Source organism: Oncorhynchus clarkii, chromosome 11, assembly GCF_045791955.1.
Source record: "Oncorhynchus clarkii lewisi isolate Uvic-CL-2024 chromosome 11, UVic_Ocla_1.0, whole genome shotgun sequence".
In the NCBI taxonomy this organism is placed as follows: Eukaryota; Metazoa; Chordata; class Actinopteri; order Salmoniformes; family Salmonidae; genus Oncorhynchus; species Oncorhynchus clarkii.
Window position 1 is genome coordinate 32964719 of NC_092157.1, and position 21923 is coordinate 32986641.

General features: G+C 42.5%; 1 protein-coding gene across 2 annotated transcripts in view; it reads left to right on the top strand.

Annotated features, from left to right (window-relative positions):
• Positions 1-21923, top strand: part of LOC139420445 (limb region 1 protein homolog) — a 142073-nt gene that overhangs the window by 6748 nt on the left and 113402 nt on the right. The window contains exons 2-5 of one of the 2 annotated variants that reach the window (XM_071170585.1): positions 1243-1315; positions 11809-11848; positions 13489-13628; positions 14914-15017. In XM_071170585.1, the coding sequence (XP_071026686.1) occupies positions 1243-1315; positions 11809-11848; positions 13489-13628; positions 14914-15017 (357 nt within the window). The remainder of the gene's footprint in view (positions 1-1242; positions 1316-11808; positions 11849-13488; positions 13629-14913; positions 15018-21923) is intronic. The other variant, XM_071170586.1, reaches the window with a different exon arrangement.

Genomic DNA, 21923 nt, shown 5'->3' on the forward strand with positions numbered 1-21923 from the left:
TTAGCCACAATAGTGCACTTCGCGGTTAGCCTTCAAAATAAAAGGATGACATTCTACTATTTGCATTCATTTGCATCCTGTCAATGACATACTTTTATTTTGAAGGCTAACCGCAAAGTCCACTATTGTGGCTAGTCCTTATTGTGGCTAGCTTCACAACACAACCCGGTCCGGTCGAGCATCACTAGCCGGATTGAGCTAGCTGGCTGCTTATAAAGTTAGTTTTGGGTAACAGGGTTAAGTAGATGGCTAGCAATTTATTTTCATGAACCAAAGTTTAATTTCAATAGGCGAACAACAAGTGGCAACCTAGCTTATACTTATTCACAAGAATTCCTAAATCATTGTTAAGAATAATGAAAATGACTGCAGTGTCTGCTGGTCATTGTTTTCAGGCTGGTTGTATTGGTGCTAGCTAGGTACCAAGCTAAAGCTAGCTAGCTACTCCAGAAGTTGCGGTCAAACAAATTATGCTTTATTACCAACGCGGTATTGTAAATACATCGTTCGTGGCCGGTGTTTGCTTGTTTGCAGACCTTTTTTGTACAGCTTTGACAATCCTTCTGTATATTTTTTGACACGCAAAGACCTAAATGGCGTTCCATAGTATGTATGTCGTGAAGCTAGTAGCAGTGACGCTATTACTGTGTAACTCCGGTAGGGCAACATCTGAAAAATAGCACACTTCATAGTGTGTACGGGTGCCCGACCAGTCGGCGAAAGCGAACATCACCCAGGACAGAGAACGGTTGATTGTCAAGGGCAATGAATTCCATTGTCTTGGCGTTAATGGATTTCGCCTATGAGTTGTCTCGCTGAAATTTTCTTACTTGTTCAAGTGGCTGCTCGACTTGTTGACTGCTTGATCCACACAGCAGACATTGTGGGCTAGGTTAGGAATACTGTGTAGCGCAAAATTCCGATATGTTCACCGATATATCGTGCATCCCTATAAACTACTGTAGTAATGTCACAGTACCATATCTGTGTCCGGAATGCCACCATATTGCCTATGTAGTGTACTACTTTTAACCTGAGCCCTATGTGCCGTGGTCAAAAGTAGTGCACTAAGAAGGGAATAGGGTGCCATTTGGGATGCAGACAATGTCTACGGAAGGCTAATACATATGTATCAAAATTTATTATGCATTCACATCAGTATAATGCCAGATATTGTAACATTGATAATTTACATAACACTTCAGCAGCTTTATAATTGTTTCATTATTTTTGCCTTTTCAGATTTGTTTCCTACTGTTTGCAGCACTCTACATTGTGTCGTACTGCATCATCACCAGGTACAAGAGGAAAACAGGTAAGGAGTCTTGTTCTGTTTTTATGGTGGTTGTACTGAAACTACCAACACATATTGTGCTACCAACTTCAAAAACAGTTTCTATGTAATACTTGCACACCTGAGATGCGCACACAGTCCCAGAGTTTTCACAGCAATTATTGCCAAGCTCGACCTTTTGTTCACAGTATGTTTGCATACAGAGGGACCATCACATTGTTTCAAGACAGTTTAGTGGCCAGAGCATGTGAGCTGAGTTGATCGGTTGGAAATCACCCTCATGGTGCTTGCGCTCTGCTCAAAAAAACTGCCGCTTCAAATTCGCTCCATTGATTAAAATCACAATTTAACCAACACTCATTTATTTTTGTGACTACATGAACCTACCATTTGGTATTGAAACCAAACCATATGGATTTGAATGACAAGTATTTGAATAAACATGAAAAGGTGAATGTAAGAAGCGCACATCATTTTCAAATAGGCTACATATCATATTAAACAGCATATAAACACTAAATAGGTTTAGGCGTCAAAGGGAACCTAAGAAGGGATGGAAATGAATTATTTAGGCTAGATTATAAAAATGATTTCAAGGCTATAGCCTACAAAGAAATACAAGCATTTGCGAGTGCGACACAATGGGCTGGTAGGGACATAAAGCGCAGAGCATGTAAACAACATTTTGTTGTATTAAATCATTATAGTCTATAAATTGTGCATATAGGCAGTGATTTACTTAGAATTAATACAAATGAAACGAAAAAGGACTTAGTGCCTTTAGAATTCATTTTTGAAAACACAAGTTTGGCCAGTCTGTGGATTCAGGCTCATGCGATGGTGCCTGGAGAGCAGGCCAACAGCAGAGAATATCATCTCCACACTTGCAGAGCCGCTGGGGAAGTTAAACACCCGTTTGGCCACTATTGCCAGGTTGGGCAGAGTTATTAAAAAAAATATATATATATATACAGTGCCTTGCGAAAATATTTGGCCCCCTTGAACTTTGCGACCTTTTGCCACATTTCAGGCTTCAAACATAAAGATATATATAATTTTTTTTTTGTGAAGAATCAACAACAAGTGGGACACAATCATGAAGTGGAACGACATTTATTGGATATTTCAAACTTTTTTAACAAATCAAAAACTGAAAAATTGGGCATGCAAAATTATTCAGCCCCTTTACTTTCAGTGCAGCAAACTCTCTCCAGAAGTTCAGTGAGGATCTCTGAATGATCCAATGTTGACCTAAATGACTAATGATGATAAATACAATCCACCTGTGTGTAATCAAGTCTCCGTATAAATGCACCTGCACTGTGATAGTCTCAGAGGTCCGTCAAAAGCGCAGAGAGCATCATGAAGAACAAGGAACACACCAGGCAGGTCCGAGATACTGTTGTGAAGAAGTTTAAAGCCGGATTTGGATACAAAAATATTTCCCAAGCTTTAAACATCCCAAGGAGCACTGTGCAAGCGATAATATTGAAATGGAAGGAGTATCAGACCACTGCAAATCTACCAAGACCTGGCCGTCCCTCTAAACTTTCAGCTCATACAAGGAGAAGACTGATCAGAGATTCAGCCAAGAGGCCCATGATCACTCTGGATGAACTGCAGAGATCTACAGCTGAGGTGGGAGACTCTGTCCATAGGACAACAATCAGTCGTATATTGCACAAATCTGGCCTTTATGGAAGAGTGGCAAGAAGAAAGCCATTTCTTAAAGATATCCATAAAAAGTGTCGTTTAAAGTTTGCCACAAGCCACCTGGGAGACACACCAAACATGTGGAAGAAGGTGCTCTGGTCAGATGAAACCAAAATGTAACTTTTTGGCAACAATGCAAAACGTTATGTTTGGCGTAAAAGCAACACAGCTGAACACACCATCCCCAATGTCAAACATGGTGGTGGCAGCATCATGGTTTGGGCCTGCTTTTCTTCAGCAGGGACAGGGAAGATGGTTAAAATTGATGGGAAGATGGATGGAGCCAAATACAGGACCATTCTGGAAGAAAACCTGATAGAGTCTGCAAAAGACCTGAGACTGGGACAGAGATTTGTCTTCCAACAAGACAATGATCCAAAACATAAAGCAAAATCTACAATGGAATGGTTCAAAAATAAACATATCCAGGTGTTAGAATGACCAAGTCAAAGTCCAGACCTGAATCCAATCGAGAATCTGTGGAAAGAACTGAAAACTGCTGTTCACAAATGCTCTCCATCCAACCTCACTGAGCTCGAGCTGTTTTGCAAGGAGGAATGGGAAAAAATGTCAGTCTCTCGATGTGCAAAACTGATAGAGACATACCCCAAGCGACTTACAGCTGTAATCGCAGCAAAAGGTGGCGCTACAAAGTATTAACTTAAGGGGGCTGAATAATTTTGCACGCCCAATTTTTCAGTTTTTGATTTGTTAAAAAAGTTTGAAATATCCAATAAATGTCGTTCCACTTCATGATTGTGTCCCACTTGTTGTTGATTCTTCACAAAAAAATACAGTTTTATAACTTTATGTTTGAAGCCTGAAATTTGGCAAAAGGTCGCAAAGTTCAAGGGGGCCGAATACTTTCGCAAGGCACTGTATATATATATATATATATATATATATTCTATAGGTAGGCCTAAAGGTTTGTAGGTAAAATTACCCAAGCAAAATGGAAAGCTCCTGTAACTTGGGAATATGCCAGGCCCATTGGTCCGAAATATATTATGGCCTATTGTGTAGATAATAGAACAAAAACGAAGGTAACGTGTAAGAGGAGGTATTATTATTTGTAGTTTTATAACTAAGGGTGTAATTGTAGCAAAGTATTTATCTACCCGCCTCGTTCCTTTTCTTTCGGGATACTTGTCTTTTCAGATTCCACAATGATTCTTTAGTTGTGGACGCTACTGTACATCACCACTATCCGGTCTTGCTCCTGGTCCTCATCTTTGTTTGTCACCTTGATTTAGAACCTGTGTGTTTTATCAGTTTCTGTATGAAAATGACAGTATCTAAAGCAAGGGGCTATAGATAGTAGCATACAAGTGAACAACAAATGCATGCTGGGCCAGGTATGCCCTGAGCACGTGAAATGAGCGCTACTGGAGCGGGCGAGGAGGCCTGCGCTACAGCAATTGGGAATCTCGCTCCAGTCAAATATTAGCCCATATCAGAGGATGTGAGCAGAGCCTCAATTAGTTGGGGTATGGACTCTACAAGGTGTCAAAGCGTTCCACAGAGATGCTTGCCCATGTTGACTCCAATGCTTCACACAGTTGTCAAGTTGGCTGGATGTCCTTTGGGTGGGAACCTGTTGCGTGTGAAAAACCCCTGCCCAAATGCGAAGTGCCAACTGTAAAGTTTGGTGGAGGAGGAATAATGGTCTGGGGCTGTTTTTCATGGTTTGGGCTAGGCCCCTTAGTTCCAGTGAAGGGAAATCTTAACACTAAAGCATACAGTGACATTCTAGACGATTCTGTGTTTCTAACTTTAGCAACATTTTGGGGAATTACCTTTCCTGTTTCAGCATGACAATTCCCCCTTGAACAAAATGACGTCCATACACAAGTGGTTTGTCGAGATCAGTGTGGAAGAACTTGACTGGCCTGCACAGAGCCCTGACCTCAACCCCATCGAGCCAGGCCTAATTGCCCAACATCAGTGCCTTACCTCACTAATGCTCTTGTGGCTGAATGGAAGCAAGTACCCGCAGCAATGTTCCGGCATCTAGTGGAAAGCCTTCCCAGAAGAATGGAGGCTCTTATAGCGGCAAAGGGGGGACCAAATCCCTATTATTACCCATGATTTTGGAATGAGATGTTCAACGAGCAGGTGTCCACTAGAGGTCGACCGATTATGATTTTTCAACGCCGATACCGATTTATTGGAGGACCAAAACAAGCCGATACCGATTAATCGGACAATTATTTATTTATTTATTTGTAATAGTGACAATTGCAACACTGCTGAATGAACACTTATTTTAACTTAATATAATACATAAATAAAATCAATTTAGCCTCAAATAAATAATAAATAATGCAAAAACAAAGTGTTGGAACATATCGCACTTTTACTTTCTTCTCCATGTAAAATATGTGCCATGTAAGAAAGCTAACGTTTAAGTTCCTTGCTCAGAACATGAGAACATATGAAAGTGGTGGTTCCTTTTAACTTGAGTCTTCAATGTTCCCAGATAAGAAGTTTTAGATTGTAGTTATTATATGAATTATAGGACTATTTCTCTCTATACCATTTGTATTTCATTAACCTTTGACTATTGGATGTTCTTATAGGCACTATAGTATTGCCAGTTTAACAGTATAGCTTCCTTCCCTCTCCTCGCTCCTACCTGGGCTCGAACCAGGAACACAACGACAACGGCCACCCTCGAAGCAGCGTTACCCATCGCTCCACAAAAGCCGCGGCCCTTGCAGAGTAAGGGGAACAACCACTCCAAGTCTCAGAGTGAGTGACGTTTGAAAGGCTATTAGCGCGCACCTCGCTAACTAGCTAGCCATTTCACATCGTCTGAGTGACGTTTGAAAGGCTATTAGCGCGCACCTCGCTAACTAGCTAGCCATTTCACATTGGTTACACAAGCCTAATCTCGGGAGTTGCTGGTAACAGCAACACTCCCGAGTGTGATAACACAGAAATACGAGCCTTTGGTCATTAATATAGTCGAATCCGTAAACTATCATCTCGAAAACAAGACGTTTATTCTTTCAGTGAAATGCAGAACCGTTCCGTACTTTATCTAACGGGTGGCATCCATAAGTCTAAATATTCCTGTTACATTGCACAACCTTCAATGTTATGTCATAATTACGTACAATTCTGGCAAATTAGGCGGCCCAAACTGTTGCATATACCCTGACTCTGCGTGCAATGAATGCAAGAGAAGTGACACAATTTCACCTGGTTAATATTGCCTGCTAACCTGGATTTCTTTTAGCTAAATACGCAGGTTTAAAAATATATACTTCTGTCTATTGATTTTAAGAAAGGCATTGATGTTTATGGTTAGGTACACATTGGAGCAACGATACGCACCGCATCGATTATATGCAACGCAGGACACGCTAGATAAACTAGTAATATCATCGACCATGTGTAGTTAACTAGTGATTATGATTGATTGCTTTTTATAAGATAAGTTTAATGCTAGCTAGCAACTTACCTTGGCTTACTGCATTCGCGTAACAGGCAGTCTTTTCGTGGAGTGCAATGAGAGGCAGGTGGTTAGTGCATTGGACTAGTTAACTGTAAGGTTGCAGGATTGAATCCCCCGAGCTGACAAGGTAAAAATCTGTCGTTCTGCCTCTGAACGAGGCAGTTCAGATGTAAAATAATATTATTTTTAAATTAAATTGGCCAAGTCAGTGTCCAAAAATACCGATTTCCGATTGTTATGAAAACTTGAAATTGACCCTAATTAATCGGCCGACCTCTAGTGTCCACGTAGTTTTGCTCATGTACCGGTAGTCTATATTAGTGTTTTATTTTACATAAAGTTTTTACAAATATTAGAATTTGACAGAAATAGACAATTAAACTGACAAAAATTTTTGTTAGATTTAAAGTTGTGTGTTCTTTTGACCAATCAATTGCTCTACATTTTCTAAATGTGTATTTTCCATATATAGACACACCCTGTGTTTTAATAAAACCAACTATATGCATTGAGCTTGTCTGATGCTTTAAGTTTACGGTTTGATGCCGTAAGAGGGTGCCAGAGATAACCATAAGAAAGAACTTAACCTGACCCAACTTCTCCTCCCACTCCTGTTGGCTTTTGCAGATTCTGCCAGTACTCTCCTGAAGTTGCCGGTAATAGGCTACACGAGGAGTCGGCAACCCTTTCTCATGTGGAATGCCGATTTATATTTTCTACCGATCTGTATGCCAGTTACGGATTTCATATGCACATTTTCGTGAAATGGTTGCATTTAATTTATTATTTAGTGGGGGCTGTTTTGTTAGTCTTCTTTGCATCTGTTGACATTATTGATCATAGTCTGCTGTTCGAAAAACATATGTGTAATCGCTTTACACCCCTTGCTATATTGTGTGTAAAGAGTTACCTGTCTAAGAGAACACAGAGGGTGTTCTTTAATGAAAGCCTCCAACATAATCCAGGTAGAATCAGGAATTCCCCAGGGCAGCTGTCTAGGCCCCTTACTTTTTTCAATCTTTACCAACATCATGCTGCTGGCGTTGAGTAAAGCAAGTGTGTCTATGTATGCGGATGACTCAACACTATACATGTCAGCTTGCACAGCGACTGAAATGACTGCAACACTTAACAAAGAGCTGCAGTTAGTTTCAGAATGTGTGGCGAGGAATACATTTGTCCTAAATATTTCAAAAACTAAAAGCATGGGACAAATCATTCACTAAACCCTAAACCTCAAGTAAATCTTGTAATGAATAATGTGGTAATTGAGCAAGTTGAAGAGACTAAACTGCTTGGAGTAACCCTGGATTGAAAACTGTCATGGTCAAAACATATTGATACAACAGTAGTTAGGATGGGGAGAAGTCTGTCCATAAAAGCATTGCTCTGCATTCTTAACAACACTATCAACAAGGCCCTTGTTTTGTCACACCTGGACTGCTGTTCAGTCGTGGGATCAGATGCCACAAAGAGGGATTTAGGAAAATTGCAATTGGCTCAGAACACGGCAGCATGGCTGGCCCTTAGATGTACACAGAGCTAACATTAATAATATGCATGTCAGCCTCTCCTGGCTCAAATTGGAGAAGAGCTTGACTTCATCACTGCTTGTATTTATGAGAGGTATTGACACGTTGAATGCCCCAAGCTGTCAGTTGGAACTACTGGCACACAGCTCAGACACCTATGCATACCCCACAAGACATGCCACCAGAGGTCTCTTCACATTCCCCAAGTCCAGAACAGACTACTGTAGGCGCACAGTACTACATAGAGCCATGACAACATGGAACTCAAGAACTCATGCAAGCACTAAAATTTGATTTAAAAAACAGATAAAAATACACCTTATGGAACAGCAGGGACTGTGAAGCAACACATAGGCACAGACACATGCATACTAACACACAATAACATACTCGCTATACACACACATACACATGGATTTTGTATAGTAGATATGTGGTAGTAGAATAGGGGCCTGAGAGCACACACTTAGTGTGTTGTGAATGTATTGTAATGTTTTTATAATTGTTTTACTGCCTTAATTTAGCTGGACCCCAGGAAGAGTAGCTGCTGCCTTGGCAGCAACTAATGGGGATCCATAATAAATACAGAAAATAACATCTTCATATCCAAGTCTATATGATACAAACCTAAAAAGTAATCTCTTTTGCCCCAAAATTGTCTACAAAAAGCCAACAAATAAAAACGTTGCAGCCTGCAGGTAGACAATATCCAGATAAATATAAATATCCTATAAATCACATTGGCTTCACATGGCCTGTCTGCAACGAACTTGAAACATTGTATCTACTATTAACTTGGGTCCAGCCATAAAATATTCTGGGCCCTCAGTTTCCAGCGCCAGTGAGCTCGAGACAGACACAGCTCTAGGCTATTTGCGCAAGGGATAAGAAGCAGTGCTTGACTTTGGCAGGAGCTGAGTACCGGCACCTCAAAGTGAAAACAGGTTTTTAGAAATTTTAGCAAATTTATAACTGAAGTACTTTATTTACATAAGAATTCAGACCCTTTGATATGAGAGTTGAAATTGAGCTGTTTCCATGGATCATCCTTGATCTTTCTACAACTTGATTGGAGTCCTCCTATGGTAAATTCAATTGATTGAATACACACCTGTCTGCAGTGCATTTGGGAAGTATTCAGACCCCTTGACTTTTTCCAAATTTTGTATGTTACAGCTTTATTCTACAATGGATTAAATTGTTTTGTTTTTCTCTCATCAATCTACACACAGTACCCTGTGATGACAAAGCAAAACCAGGTTTTTACAAATGTTTGCAAAAGTATTAAAAAATAAAAAACGGAAATAACATTTACATAAGTATTCAGACCCTTTACTCAGTACTTTGTTGAAGCGATTACAGCCTCGAATATTCTTGGGTATGGCGCTACAAGCCTTTCACACCTGTGTTTGGGGAGTGTCTCCCAGTCTTCTGTGCGGGATCCTCTCAAGCTCTGTCAGTTTGAATGGATGAGTGTTGCTGCCCAGCTATTTTCAGGTCTCTCCAGAGATGTTCAAGTTCGGGCTCTGGCTGGGCCACTCAAGGACTTTGAGACTTGTCCCGAAGCCACTCCTGCGTTGTCTTGGCTGTGTGCTTAGGGACATTGTCCTGTTGGAAGGTGATCCTTTGCCCCAGCCTGAGGTCCTGAGCGCTTTGGAGCAGGTTTTCATCAAGGATATCTCTGTCCCTTGCTCCGTTCATCTTTCCCTTGATCCTGACTAGTCTCCCAGTCCCTAACGCTGAATAACATCCCCACAGCATGATGCAGCCACCACCATTCTTCACCGTAGGGATGGTGCCAGGTTTCCTCCAGACGTGACTCTTGGCATTCAGGCCAAAGAGTTTAATCTTGGTTTCATCAGAACAGAGAATCTTGTTTCTCATGGTCCGAGAGTCTTTAGGTGACTTTTGGCAAACTCCATTGGCTGTCATGTGCCTTTTACTGAGGAGTGACTTCCGTTTGGTCACTCTACCATAAAGGCCTGATTGGTGGAGTGCTGCAGAGATGGTTGTCCTTCTGGAAGGTTCTTCCTTCTCCACAGAGGAACTCTGTCACTATGACTGTCAGGTTCTTAGTCACCTCCCTGACCAAGGCCCTTCTCCCCCGATTGCTCAGTTTGGCCATGCGGCCAGCTCAAGGAAGAGTCTTGGTGGTTCCTAACTTCTTCCATTTAAGAATGATTGAAGCCACTGTGTTCTTGGGGACATTCAATTCTGCAGACATCTTTTTGGTACCCTTCCCCAGATCTGTGCCTTGACACAATCCATTCGTGGAGATCTATGGACAATTCCTTCGACCTCGTGGCTTGGTTTTGCTCTGACATGCACTGTCAACTGTGGGACCTTTTTATATATAAAATCATTTCCAATCAATTTAATTTACCACAGGTGGACTCCAATCAAGTTGTAGAAACATCTCAAGGATGATCAATGGAAACAGAATGCAACTGAGCTCAATTTCTAGGTATTTCTGTCTTATTTTTAGAAGTCTGCTAAAATTTCATTATAGGGTGTTGTGTATAGATTAAGGAGTATTTAAAAAAAAAAAAAAAAAATGTTTTATCGATTTTAGAATAAGGCTGTAACGTAACAAATGTGGAAAGAGTCAAGGGGTCTGAATACTTTCCGAATGCACTAAAACAATCTCGGTCGACCGACAGCCTTGCGACCAAACAATCGACAAGTCGACTAATTTGGGGCAGCCCTACTTGTAACACAACAAAATGTGGAAAAAGTCGAGGGTTATGAATACTTTTTGAAGGCACTCTACCTAGTGAAAATGTATACTGACACAATAAGGCATCTCGGGGGTTTGTGGTAAATGGCCAATATACCATGGCTATGGGCTGTACTTAAGCACGACGCAACGCGGGGTGCCTGGGTTCAGCCCTTAGCCGTGGTATATTGGCCAAATACCACAAACCCCCAAGGTGCCTTATTGCTATTATAAACTGGTTACCAACGTAATTACAGCAGGAAATTGAAATGTTCCGTCATGCTCGTGGTATACGGTCTGATATACCACGACTGTCAGCCAATCATCATTCAAGGCTCGAACCACCCAGTTTATACATTTAAATAAACTTCAGATGCATTTTCTGTCCAGCACTGGAAATCACTCATTTTGATATTTATTCCGAGGGAAAGGTTTCTCTCAAGATCAAAAGTATATGGCTTTCTATGTAATGTTCCCTACGATGAAACTAATATGACCCCCACCCCCACATGAAGTGTGTTGATAGTATAAACAGATGGTTCATGGCCATGGATGGGAATGGGCCTATAGCCAGCCTAACTGCAAGTTTTACTATGTGTAGAATCAAAGTAAAATAATCACTAGATGTAGTTACGATGAACTCTCTTCCACACCCATTGTTCTTGGACAAGAATAGAACGTCCAGGTCACGCTGGTTTCTCGAAGCTCCTTTTTAAAAGTAGATCACTCCACGTCAAAGATCCTCCTGTGAAATTTTGTGCCCAGAAAATCTAGGCTGTTCTTTTCTCTGCACCCAGGTGGCTACAGTACAGTAGGTACATGTATCACTCCCGAATGGCACCCTATTCCCTACATAGGCCCTATGGACCCTGGTCAAAAGTAGTGCACTGTATAGAGAATAATGTGCCTTTTGGGACATGCCCGTAGGAAAAAGGGACTCCCCTAAGCCAAGTGCATTGATGCATTAACAGTAGTCCAACCCAGGATTTGAACCCGGGCAACATGGGGTTTGTATTCCCAAGAGGCCCTTGCTTGTCTCTGTAGGGTTCACTTGCTGTACCTGCTGTGACTTAAGTGGTTTCCTCTCCCTCAGATGACCAGGAGGACGAAGACGCCATCGTCAACAGAATATCGTGAGTGGAACTACTTTCAATAAAGCTGTTAAGAAATAGCCCTACTTCTAGTATCTCAGTGTTTCCCGAACCGATCCTCATGCCTCTCAGCCATTCCACATATTTGTTCTATTCCAACACTAGCACACCTGCATCAACTAGCCAACTAATCAGCAAGTACTGATTAGGTGAATCAGGTGTGCTTGTGTTGGAATAGAACAAATATGTGGAACGGCTGAGCGTCACGCGGACCGCTTTGGGAAACACAGGTGTAGCCTACGTCTTGGTTCGAATGTGGCTTGTCTTTCACATAGCACACACCACTGCACACCGGGCCTAACCAACAAAACTCTGGTAGTAAAGCAGAAACAGTAGACCATATGTTTGTGGCCCACTTTGTCACTTGTCCTCTTGGGTCCAGCTAATGGTGATATTGCAAAGGAGAACAGCTCAGCAAAGTAAATGGTGTAGCATTCCACATTAATTTAATTCTCAAGCTATATATCAAAGTGGTGACCTTGTCCACATCCCACTGGGGACAGGAACAGAAGTAGTCCTCTGGCCAGCAGAATCTGGCAAGCCCCACATGCAGGCTAAAGCCCAGGCCCCTGCGCTGCTGGGATGCCCGGTTGGAGGGGAGGGAGGGAGGGATATAGATTGACATACAGCTCATAGACATTGAAGTGGCCATCTGCTCCACTAGTATTTAAGTGAAGTGGTCGACTGTCGTGCATCCCAAATGGAACCCTATTCCCCATGTAGTGCGCTACTTTTGACCAGAGCCCCTTTTGACCAGGGCCCGTAGTGCACTATATAGGAGATGGGGTGCCATTTGGAGAGCAGCCTGCTGCACTAAACAACTTAATTCCCTTATTATTAATCACTGTGACACTGTATAAGAAGATTCTCCATTAATGTGACTTGTATTTGAACACTAATCCTTTAATGACCGTTGGAATACAGTTCTACTTGAGTAATCAAATGTATTCAAACGATTCCTAGCCTGCATGAATGTGGGCATTGTATGTGTGGACACAGCTCATGTAGATGCATTTGAATGCTGATGTGTAGAGCTGCGACACTGCCATTCTTATATGAATTAAAACTGTAAGACGGGGGTAGGCAACTAGATTCAGCCTCGGGATGATTTTTGTCAGAGCGACGGGTCGGGGGGCCGGAACATAATTATAACAATTTGATCACTGCAAATTGACCACAACTAAGCCCAAAAAGTGATTTTTGTATTTGAAAAGAACAATAATTTAATGCCTTGATTACATTGAGAAACGATCACATAAGTGTATTTTTTTTATTTATGGGAATACTTTTAGATTTCCTAAATTAAACTCATTTTAGCTGGTGATTTAAAAAATATATTTGTATTGTATTTTCCCAAATAAAATATATTTTTTTAAATCACTCGGGTGCTGGTTTTGGCCCGCGGGCCACCTGTTGCCGACACTACCTGTAAGATACTGTATGTGTGTAAGTTCTTAACAATTCCTTAACAAGGCTGTGTGATTTCACAGAAAACTGTAGACTTTATTACTAATTCCTCTCTTTCACTGTCTGTGTGTGTGTGTGTGTGTGTGTGTGTGTGTGTGTGTGTGTGTGTGGTGTGTGTGTGCGCTCTTGCACGTGTGTGTGTGGCTTCCCCACAGACTGTACCTGTGCACCTTCACCCTGGCCATGTCGGGTGGGGCTGTTCTCCTCCTGCCTTTCTCTATCATTAGCAATGAGATCCTGCTCTCCTTCCCCAAAAACTACTACATTCAGTGGCTCAATGGCTCCCTCATCCATGGTCAGTAGTGTCATTCACATTTCACATCTTGTTTGTTTGGTTGAATCCCAGATGGCACCCTTTCCCCTATATAGCGTCCTACTTTTGACCAGGGCCCATAGGGGTCTTGTTGAAAGTAGTGCACTGTGTAGGGTGTCAATTGGGACGCAAACTGTATGTGGATTTGGTTTTGTTTTGAGTGCTTTCGATGTTGTAGTTCCAGCTTTAGATAAGTAAGTCCTGGTCTCTTTGGATTTGGTCCACTGACCACACATAACAGAATCACTCCTTTTATACATCCAGTCACAAAGATCTGTTTCCATCAGACCTGTGCTTCCCAAATGGCACCCTATTCCCTATAAATTGCACCACTTTCAACCAGAGCCCTATGGGCCCTCGTCAAAAGAAGTAAAGGGAATAGGACACAACCTGGTGGTTTGTCAGAGAGTGTTACATTAGTCAAGACCTGATTTTCTATTTGTGAGCATGACTGCAAAGCATGCCTAAACCATCCCAACAGCAGTAGCCACCAACCCTAGTCCCGGAGGTCTGCAGGGGGTTGTAGGCTTTTGTTCTAGCACTGCACCTGATTCTACACACCTGACTCATGTAATCAACTTATCATTAGCGGAAACGGGCGTGGCGTGCTGGCCTGGGACAAAAGTCTTCACACCCATAGCTCTTCAGGAACAGGGTATCAGTAAGCTAACGCCGGAAACTAGATCCCCTAATACTGGTCTTGACAAGAAGGGGGGGGGGGGGGGGGGGTTCTCTTCTGCGTTGTTCAACCAAACCCAGTAAATGTGGAGGAGGAGTTAAGCTGGCGTGTCGCCTTGTTAGCATCCAAAAGTGGAAGTCGCGTTGTGTCACAGACTCTCTTTCCATTTCCCTGAAACCTGGAACATCCAGTTGTTGGGGATTCCGCAGAGGATAGGGTATTACAAACATCTTCATTTGCTGTCACAAGGGGGCATCAGAGTCCATGGTTTAGCAGTTGACTGCAGGAATACATGGTGGCCAGTGGGAACAACTGTGCTGTCTATCTATCCAAAGCAACGCTTTCTCGTGAGACTAGATATGTGTCCCAAAATGGCACCCTATTCCCTATATAGCGCACTACCCAGTGCACTATTTTGGGTAGTAGTGCATTTACGTAGGGAATAAGGTGGCATTTAGGATGCCTCCTGAGGATAATGTTTTATTGTAAGGTGTGATTTCTGTCATGTTGTATTTTGCTTGGTGATAATCTTGAAAGATTGATTAGTTGATTAATTGATCAGGACTAGCTGTAATGTTGCCCTTACAGGCCTGTGGAATCTGGTATCGCTCTTCTCCAATCTCTGCCTCTTCGTCCTGATGCCGTTTGCCTATTTCTTCCTGGAGTCCGAGGGATTTGCTGGATCAAAAAAGGTACAAAACCCATGGGTTTGCTAACAACTTGCTAAAACCTGTGCATTTTTGTTTTACATGCTCTTGTAGTATTGATGAAGTCTTGATCTTGATCTTCTTGATTTACATCTCCATGTTTTCACACAGCTGTTTAAAATTGTCCACTGTGCCATAGCAGAACTACACCATCTTCATCAATCATTAATCCTAATGATTATGGCTATTGAGTCGATTGTCATAAGCAGAGCATGTTGCAGAGTAGATAGTTTGTCTCTTTTGTTTCTCCGCCTTTCGTTGTCTAAGAATATCTATTCATTCCTGTTTACGTTGTCTGTCTGTCTGTGTGAGAGTATGTCTAGTGACAACAGCAGGTGCCTGGTCCTTGCCCTCTCTCTGACTCTCATCAGTTGACCGTAACTGCGACCGCAAAAACCTCATTAACCATGAAACAACGACAATCTGGTCTTCGGCATCCGCCACATCCTGACAAGCCGTTCCAATAAGCCAGACGCTGCAAACAGTTCAACACCACGGCATCGGCCGGCGTGATTTAGGGCCTGATCCCCCCCCCCCCCCCCCTCTGCCCTAAAATAAAACTTCAAACGGACAACCTAATAATCGAGTTGTAAGCCTCTGCAAACTTCCTCTTTTAATTAATTACCTCTGAAAAGAGGCCGGGGCCCGTGTTTCGCGGGTCCATAAAGACAGAACAACGTGATGGCACAATGGAGCTGAAAAAGCGCGGGGAAAGATTTACTTTTAATACACCTCTATCCTGTGTCACAGTTTGAAACCTCTCTGGTTTATGTCCCTCCTGGCAAACTTACATAAAAATGTGTCTGTTACTGTAGTTTACAGCCCCGTTTTTTGGGGGGGGGGGTTCAGGCTGCTAATTTGTTTCGTTTGGATTTCTTGTAATGAAGTCCAGGATGGCAAGGAAGTGGAACACACTGGCCTCTATCACTTTAGGCTTTTGTACCCTTTCTGGCTACTGATCATCTATAAATTTGCCGAGAGGAAGCACTGCTTAATGTTGGCTACACATCCCGGTATAGTTGTGTGTATTTGTGGAGAACAGAGGAAAGCACCCTGCCGAGTCACTCAACAGACCGACCACAGGATGACATTTAAAAGCTTGATTTAAGTTTTTATAATGTGATATTATCCCTCGCCCAATAAAAGTATTAAGAGACTTGAGTATTAGATTTCAGGGGTTTATGTGGCCATAATGTTACGCCACTGAAAAGTCCCTTTGACTGCGGAAATGAAGTGAATGATGAATTTAACTGGTAACGGTTTAAGTCAGGCTTTTCATGTGGCTCTGTTTACTTTTGACGAGGGCACTAAAGCTCTCCGAGTTGAATCGAGATTGAAATGTTCTATGCTTTTTTTTTATTTTTTATTAGCTCACTCAGACGTTGTGTTGTCCACATGATTAACAGTCTTTCAAATTGTCCAAATTGTGGATGAATCGGAATTACGGCCCAAATGTGGGTATGAACTAACTTTGTTCACCGGCATAAAACACCCCACAATAACCTTACTCTCTCTGACTTTCTTAGCTGAAAAAGATTCATTACTAATGGTTGCAAAATGCTTTTAAAATCATTGCGGAGAAGTTGCAGATTTGAAATGTCATCTTAACGTTGAACGGTTTTGGCTCCTGGTCTTGTTCCAGAAACCCATTTATGCTGCAGACTGTGTGCCAGCCAGTCATCATCTCATGCTTATTCAGAGATACTAGACTAGATCTACTTTGTGATGAACGCACCGCCTTTTAGGGCTGGTTGATTTTAGGCTAGAGATGGGCCACTGGCCTATCCCTGGCCCGTGGTTACATTTTTTGGGGACTCCGTCAGGGTCTGAATTACTGTTGAGTTAGAATAGTAGAATACACAAGGTGCAATTTTCTAAATATGGTAGTGCATCAGTAGTTTTTCTCTTGTTATGTCAGTCACTGACAGTCACTCAATTAGCCCATGTCAGCAAAAAATGTTTTAGTTTGGTAAGTTAGTCTAGCATCCAGCTATCTAAACTTATAGTATTTGTATTCTAATTATCGAAACGGGGGCCCCCAATTGATTTTGTTAGTCACTTTCACTCCGGTTTCATATTAAAAACTGAAAACATTTTCCTCTACCAGTCCACCCTATGGCAAAATTGTGGAATTGCAGGAAATTAGCTGTAAAATGGCAACTTTTGTGTATTCGCCACCAGTAGATGGCATGTTTATGATGATGGTCGGTCAGTATCTATCTGTATGATGGACTAGTGGCCTAGGGTCTCTCCTCTGCCTTGGCCTCGCAGCTATCCCAGTCCACCCAGACAACCTCATTTCGAAGGCTTCCAAAAAAAGGACTTCCTCTCCCATTGTGGGCCTAATTCCTCATACATCCCCTCGGCATGAGAAGTCTCCAGTTCATATGGGATAGAAACATCACGTCAACAAAGCTGTTATGAAGTATAGAGTGGCATGCCTTTTTTTGTCTTCTAACCAATATTGAGTACTCTGCGGATCCTCTCCTTTCGCTAGGTTACGTTCCAAATAGCATCCTATTTCCCATAAAGTGCACTACAGTTGTTGTTTTTTTGTCAAAATTAGTGCACTATATAGGGGACAGGTTGCCATTTGGGACACAGACTTTGTCTGACCCAGAAAGTGACCCAGCAATGGGCCAGCAGTTTTCATCTGTTGCTAAAAGAAGCTCCTCATCAATCTAACGCCCTAGGCCAAACCCTTTAATGAAGAAAAGTGTGTGTGTTTATTGTGGAGGGGAAACGTCTGAGCTGAGTAAACCGCCTTGTGTTACTAAGATACTGTTCTTTGTTGGCGCTCCACAATGGAGCCTGGATGTTTATTTCAAATCTCCCTGCACATGTAGACATTTTTCCCAGGCCTTTGCTCTGGCAGGGGTGGCCGGAGAATATAAAGTGATGTTTACATACCTTCCTTTAAGGTCAGAATGTCTCACGAAAGCCCCTCTGTTACAATGTCCATCGCTATGGTAACATATTAGTTTGAGCTGAGAATTTCTTATTTACCTCTGTCTTTCAAATGAATTGATCAGCTCCTAGAGGGACTGCGTTTACATTTTTTTGGATGAAATTGCCTGTTTATTTTATAGCTTGTGTTGTCTTTTGTGGTATTAGAACTCTTTCTGTCGGTTTGGAAAAAAATATGTTATGCCCGCTATACAAGCCTGAGATTGAAGTCCAATGTTAAGAGTTTCAAGATAAGTCTTATTCATTGGTTTGATCCCGGATTTTGGCACAAACATTTTTTAATTCAAGATTTAAAGCTGCAATGTGTAACTTTTTGGGCGACCCGACCAAATCGGTATAGAAATGTGAGTTATAGATCTGTCTTTCTCATTGAAGGCATGTCTAAGAAGCCGTAGATCTGTTCTTTGTGCGCTGCTTCTACGCTTCCTGTTCTTACGTTTCGCTTTGAGTCTTTTAAGTTTGGTTTTGTACACCAGCTTCAAACAGCTGAAAATATCATATTTTTCTGTTATGGAAAATATATTTCACAGCAGTTTAGATGCTACAATGAATATCTACACAATGATTGCTTGTTTTGTCACATAAATTGAAGTTAGGCGGTATATTCTAATTGCAACCAGGATATGGTGGAGCGATTTCTGCATATTGCACCTTTTTTAAGGGATCCCAACCGGCCGCCAGATAACACTAATTTTACTTAGTTTGTCGTATGCGTCCGACTTTAATGTATCCAGCCGGCTATACAGTGCCTTGAGAAAGTATTCACACACCTGGACGTATTCCACATTGTGTTGTTACACCCTGAATTAAAAATGGATTATATTGCGTTTTATTTCAATTCTTTGTCAATTGGCCCACACACAATACCGCATAATGTCAAAGTGGATTTATGTTCATTGAATTTTTTTATAAATGAAAAGCTGAAATATCAATAAGTATTCAACCCCTTTGTTGTGGTAAGCCTAAATAAGTTCAGGAGTAAAAATGTGCTTAACAAGTCACATAATAAGTTGCATGGACTCACTTTGTGTGCAATAATAGTGTTTAATATGATTTTTGAATGACTCCAGCATCTCTGTACCCCACACATACAATTTATATGTAAGGTCCCTCAGTCGAGCAGTGAATTTCAAGCAGAGATTCAACCACGAAGATCAGGGAGGTTTTCCAATGCCTCGCAGAGAAGGGCACCTATTGGTAAAAAAAATATTTTGAATATCGCTTTGAGCATGGTGAAGTTATGGTGTATCAATACATCTAGTCACTACAAAGGTACAGGTGTCCTTCCTAATTCGGTTGCAGGAGAGGAAGGAAACCGCTCAGGGATTTCACCATGAGACCAATGGTGACTTTAAAACAATTACAGATTACGGCCTCCAAAAAAGGGAAAATATGCATAGTGTCTTAATAAAACACAATTTTCCACCACCATGCTAGAGTGGCCAATGCTGCTTCCTGATCTTGCGCACCGCGTTCAGCCAGGGGAAACAACCGACTGCTGCAACCTGATTGGCTGAACGTGGTGTGCAACATCCAAAAATTGTGATTTTATTAACACAGGTGACGGTCTAAGTCTTTGAGGACTTATCAGCCTGACACCTCTTGGTAATGACAACAATATGGAGTCCTTGCAGGGGGACCTCTATACCAGGCGGTGTCAGAGGAAGGCCCTAATAATAAGGCTCCAGCCACCCTAGTCATAGACCTTTTCTCTCTGCTACCGCACAGTTAGCAGTACCGGAGCTCCAAGTCTAGGTCCAAAATGCTTCGTAACAGCTTCTACCCCCAAGCCATAAGACTCCTGAACAGGTAATCAAATGGCTACCCAGACTATTTGTGTTGCCCCCCTATTTTTACACTGCTGCTACTCTGTTTATTATCTATCCATAGTCACTAATTCTACCTACATGTACATATTACCTCAACCAACCTGTGCCCCCGCATATTGACTCTGTATCGGTACCCCCTGTATATAGCATCGCTTCTGTTATTTTACTGCTGCTCTTTAATTATTAGTATTTTTTACTTATTTAGTTTTTACTATACACTTGTTTTTCTTAACTGCATTGTTGGTTAAGGGTTTGTAAGTAAGCATTTCACTGTATGGTCTGTTGCATTCGGCGCATGTGACAAATACATTTTTATTTGAATAAACTCGAGGAAAACATCAAAACTAGCATACTGAATCCTCTTCCTCCCTGTAAATCCCTTTTTCTGACTCGCGTCTAATGTTTTGGCCATGGGAGCTTGGGAGCGAATGGCTCAGGTTCATTTAAAGGCTTTACATTTAAAACTAAAAAAGGAGAGTGCTAGTGAAGCATGAGTTTCACGGCATTGTTTTTGTCCTCTCGTCGTACAAGGCGAACGTGAATCGAATGATTGGGCTATGACGTGAAGCAAACGGTTTCCCACGCGCCCACTGCTGTGTCGTTGGGGCGAATCTTTAGAAGTTTAGTTTGCGGCAGCTTTACAGGGGGAAGCTTTCCAGTCCCCTCCAGACCAGCGACTCCCTCTCTGTTTTCTGTCTCTGACACGGCCGGGGCTGAAGGACGGGACTGAAGGGTACGCTAATAAGGGCCCTTTGCATCTGGCGTCTCTTTAGCAAGCATAGGCAGGGAAGTGGACTGGCTGGGAGTGGTGGATTGGGGTCGGCCCCCTCCCTCCATCCCTCTGTCCCTCCATCCCACACGCTCTTGTCGGGGAGGGGAGCGATGGGCAGTGGGATGATCTCTGCCACTGTGCGCTGACCTGCTGCAGATTAATGGGGCTGGAGGGAAGGAAACGCTCCCCCCCGCCACAGAGACCCCATGTCTGGTTCTCTGTGGCGCTCAACCTCTCCCATGCATCCCATGCTATTCTTTATTCTATCCATCACTATAGTCCCTATCCTCCTTCCTTATTCTATTCCTCTCCTGTCCCCCTCTCTCTGTCTCTCTGCAACTCTGCCCCGCCCCTTCTTTACCTTCCTCTGTTTTCTCCCTCTCCTCACTCGTTTGCTCATACCTCGTTTTCTCCCTCTCGCTGTCCCATCTCATTTCCCATCACTCTCTCTCTCTCTTTTTCCCTCTCTCTTTCTCTGCCCTGGGGATGCGGAGGGAATAGCACACCATGCCACAATGACATTCAGCACTGATGAAACACTGCATGTGCACCCCTTTTGGGCCCTGGTCAAAGTAGTGCACTATGTAGGGAATAGGGGGCCATTGGAGATGCTGACACTGTCTAGCTCTGCTTCCCCAAGGACACGCATGGGGATGCATGTATCCATCCAGATATTTAGTTTCTGATCCTACAGAGTAAGATTGTGGCATTGAGCCATTCAGTGTTGGTATTAGGGCAACCAGTGATTCAGTGTAGAGGTCTTCACAGGTCCAAAAAGTTGGATCCGAAAGGAACTGACCTCTGGATTTCCTACAAGAACCCTAAACGGACCCGGTAAAAAAATAATAAAAAGAGACAATAAAATATATCAGCTAAGTTTCCCTCTGGTTAATGTATTGGTTTAGGCATGCTATAAGTCAGCAACATCCCCTAACCTAAAAGCTATAGTCTTTATGCAGAGCCGTGGTCAGGTCCACTAGGGTATATCCACTGTAAGGTAGTTAGACCTCTAATTCAGTGTCCCCTGGGTTGCTGGTGGTTTGGAATGGCTCTCGTGGATGGGTCTGGGTGAGAACACACACAAGTGTAGGTTGTTGCGAGTGTGTCGCTGTGGTTGTTTAGATGCAGTCATCTCATACACACAGGGCAGTGTCCCTCACACACACACCCACACATTTCTTAGAAGTATCTGACTCCCTGGTTTTCTAGTGGAGCTGCACTGGGCAGAGCAGGCAGCTAGCCCCACGCTCGACAGCGGTGCGGTGTGAGGATCTGGGAAGCTGAATAGTGGTGTACACATTTAGAATGGCAAGAATAGAAACA